The 3500-nt window shown below is 60.7% G+C and overlaps 2 protein-coding genes across 2 annotated transcripts in view; one reads left to right on the top strand and one right to left on the bottom strand.

The window, feature by feature from the left end:
* RASL10A (RAS-like, family 10, member A) overlaps positions 1-2532 on the top strand; it is a 9711-nt gene extending 7179 nt beyond the window's left edge. Inside the window, exons 3-5 of the mRNA XM_010828863.1 lie at positions 11-160; positions 1225-1349; positions 1655-2532. Of these exons, the coding sequence (XP_010827165.1) occupies positions 11-160; positions 1225-1349; positions 1655-1922 (543 nt within the window). The 3' untranslated portion in view covers positions 1923-2532. The remainder of the gene's footprint in view (positions 1-10; positions 161-1224; positions 1350-1654) is intronic.
* Positions 2533-2623: 91 nt separating this feature from the next.
* GAS2L1 (growth arrest-specific 2 like 1) overlaps positions 2624-3500 on the bottom strand; it is a 4510-nt gene continuing 3633 nt past the window's right edge. The window contains exon 10 of the mRNA XM_010828862.1: positions 2624-3497. Within this exon, the coding sequence (XP_010827164.1) occupies positions 2913-3497 (585 nt within the window). The 3' untranslated portion in view covers positions 2624-2912. The remainder of the gene's footprint in view (positions 3498-3500) is intronic.

Raw genomic sequence — 3500 nt, 5'->3', positions numbered from 1 at the left:
CATCCGCCAGTTCCTGTTCGGTGACTACCCCGAGCGCCACAGGCCCACGGACGGGCCGCGCCTCTACCGGCCCGCGGTGCTGCTCGACGGCGCCGTCTACGACCTGAGCATCCGCGACGGCGACGGTGCTGGCCCCGGTCAGAGCCCCGGGGGGCTAGAGGTAGTGGACTGAGGGGTGGGCAGGGGCCTGTGACAGCATGTGGGCGGATGCTCGGTGCACACGTGCGTGTCCGCGTGGACGGCCCGGGAGTACCCGACTGTCCGTGGACTGAAGGATCAATGTGTGTCCTGGCATTGGTGGTTTTCACCTCTTCTGCCGGTATACAGTTGCCCCAGCTCAGGGCCAAAACCCGGCGATTTTGCAGAGTGGCTTTTTCTCGCTTGCTTAAATTGCTATTTCTCTGCCTCCGCTGGTGGGTGGGGGTTAGTGCATGGGGGAGCATGGTCCTGCCTCCCTGAGAGTGAGCGTTCCGTGTCTGGAGCCACGAGCAGAGCCGCAGTGGGAGAGGTTGAAGCCAGACACCGGGGTGTCCGTTCTGAGGGCATCATTCTCTGCTCCCACATTCCTATGACCTGCAGCCAAGACTTGTTTAATAATTTTGCAAAGTCCAGGGCAGACTTTGAATCCTTGGGAGTTGATGCGTTCAAGAAGTGAAGAGGAAAGTGCAGGCAGGATTAAGCAGGGCTTCCTGGTGAGGGTGGCATTTGGGCTGAACCGGGACGGATGAGTGAAATTTTGATTAGAAGAAGCGGCGGAAGCATTTCCAGGTGGAAAGAGCAGCGTGTGCTTCGGCCGAAAGCCTAAGTGTGTACAGCTGCCGTTAATCGGTGGTCTCCGCAGGCTCAGGAACACGGGCCCAGGCTCGGAGGCAGGAACTGCTCCTGAGGGCGCCCGGGGAGGGGCGGGGCCTGGCCCGAAAGAAGGAAACCATGGGAAACAGAGGAAGGGGCGAGGAACGAGACAGGCCTCAGGGGAGAGGAGACCCAGAGAGAAGAAGGGCTGGACGCTGACTGGCTTCAGGCACGGTTTTAAAAGGTATACCCCAGCGGCCATAAGGACAGTAAGGCCCAGGGAGCTTGCGGGAGAGGGCCACAGACGAGGAGGAGAAGGACCGAGGCTTGAGCGTGAACTGTGTGGGTTTCGCGTAAAGGCTCGTTGGAGAAGGTCTGGACGCGAGAGAGCAAGAAGAGGGCTTCGGCAAACTCTGGCCTCCTGCCCCCCAGGAGTGGCCGGACCCTAAAGACTGGAGCTTGCAGGACACGGACGCCTTCGTGCTTGTCTACGATATCTGCAGCCCGGACAGCTTTGATTATGTGAAGGCGCTGCGGCAGCGCATCGCGGAGACCAGGTAAGGTGCGCCGCCCAGGTTGCGTGTCAGACGGCGGGGAGTGTTTGTGGGTCTGGCTGGGCCTTTTTTCCCCAGAGGTGAGTGGGTGGGCTCTTCCGCCGTCCTGGGCCAGGTCTCAGGCCTTTTCGGGCCTGGCCTCTGGCCCTAAGCGGTCTTTGGTCCTGGGTCTTTGTGGGTCTGGTGTTTGCTGGGGGTTCTCTGGGTGCAGGAAAGTATGCTCCTTAGTGTGTATATAACCACTGGAAGGATTCTCCGGCCATGGGGGGTCCCAGGCACTGCGACCTTCATCCTCCTTTGGCCTCCAGGCCGGCGGGCGCACCTGAAGCGCCCATTCTCGTGGTGGGCAACAAGCGGGACCGGCCGCGGCTGCGGTTCGGGCCGCGGCGCGCACTGGCTGCCCTAGTGCGCAGGGGCTGGCGCTGCGGATACCTCGAGTGCTCCGCCAAGTACAATTGGCACGTGCTGCGACTCTTCCGGGAGCTGCTGCGCTGCGCGCTAGTGCGCGCACGCCCTGCACATCCGGCTCTGCGCCTGCAGGGGGCGCTGCACCCGGCGCGCTGCAGCCTCATGTGATCGAATTGGAAAAACGCCGCTTACGGCAGGGGGGGGCCTTCTAGTTAACTGGAACCGGGGACTCGGATTGGACGAGATTGCCCAACTTCTCTTGGATTGGACAGGACAGTCTCCTCCCTGATTGGCTGAGGAACGCTCCCGCCCAGTGTCCTGGGCGACAGGGTTTTCTTTGAACCTCATTGGGCCCAGCAGGCCCCATTGGACAAATTAGTCCTTTCTGGGACCTCATTGGGTCACGATCCGACTGGATGAAAAGGACTTGGCTATGAATCTGATTGGACACGCTCAGACTGCTCTTGGAGTTTCATTGGACCAACTGTTAAGTCACACCTCTCGGGAGGAAATAAAGGGGAAGCAAGGTGCACCTGGCATTTCTGGGATGGCAAGATAATCTTGGGGAATGCCCTGATGGTCCAGTGGTTAAGACTCCAAGCTTCCACTGAAGGGGCATGAGTTCGATCCCTGGTTGGGGAACTAACATCTCTCATGCCTCACAAAGTGGCTAAAAAATAAATTTTGTGCTTCCCAGGTGGCGCTAGTGGTAAAGAACCTGTCTGCCCATGCAGAAGACCTACACCTAAAGGTCAGGGCTGACAGGCATTGCCCCCTCGCAGTTGACTCCAGAGTCCCAACCTGTAATGAGGGTTCTCATATGGATGTGATGGCCCCAAGGCCGGGTCTCCCAAGACGCAGACACAAGTAGCTGGAAGAAAACTTTACTGTCAGGCTCTGCAGGGCCACGGGACCTCAGGAAGGGTCCTTACTGGGCTGGTCCAGCCTCCTCTAAGGCATTCAATAACATTAGTAATTAAATAGCAATGCTCATCCCCCAAGCGGAATGTACACCAGAAGTCCCATTGTGCCATGTGGTCCCGAGGGGTCTGGTCCCATGAGGTCTGGTCCCCAAGAGGCACGGGCACTCCCTGATGCAGAGGGGTTAAGGCCACAAAGGAGAAGGGACAGGGGACTGGGGGCAGCTGGGCTGGTCTGTCACATCCAGGAATCCGGCTCGGTCTTGGGGCTGACTGAGCGCAGGGCATGCCAGGTCCCGGACCCCGTGGGTCCAGGTGGGCGGCGGGGGCCCCTTGGTGTGGGGATGCGTGAGGGTTTCCGATCTGGCTGTGTGTCCATCCGGCCTCGTGCCCAGGTCCTCAGGGGCTCTGGGCCGGCCAGAGGACTCCCGGGTGCATCTGGTGGGCCCCCTACACCGGGGCAGGGGCTGCCCTCATCGGAAGAGCTGGACAGGGCTGGGCCTCGGGGCCCGGGCAGCCCATTGGCCATCCTGCCAGAGTCCCCGGGTTGGCCACACTTGCCACCCAGGACGCTGAGGGACGAAGAGGAGGAGCTGGAGGAACAGTAGGCTGAGTCAGGAGCTGGAGGGTCTGGGGCCCGAATTGGGTCAGGGGCTGGTCCACTGGGGGTCCCACCAGCAGCAGCAGCCTCAAGGGCTCGGGCGTTGGCTAGGAACTCCTCTTCCAGGCGCCGAAACAGTTGCTGTTCCTGCTTTGGGTCAAGCTGCAGGGGTGTGCGGAAGACACTGGCCGGGATTGTGCTCAACTCTGGACTGGGGCTGGGGAC

The sequence above is a fragment of the Bison bison genome, unplaced genomic scaffold, assembly GCF_000754665.1.
Source record: "Bison bison bison isolate TAMUID 2011002044 unplaced genomic scaffold, Bison_UMD1.0 scf7180017864495, whole genome shotgun sequence".
In the NCBI taxonomy this organism is placed as follows: domain Eukaryota; kingdom Metazoa; phylum Chordata; class Mammalia; order Artiodactyla; family Bovidae; genus Bison; species Bison bison.
Note: the sequence above shows the minus strand (reverse complement) of the source record. Positions and strands in the feature narration are given on the sequence as shown.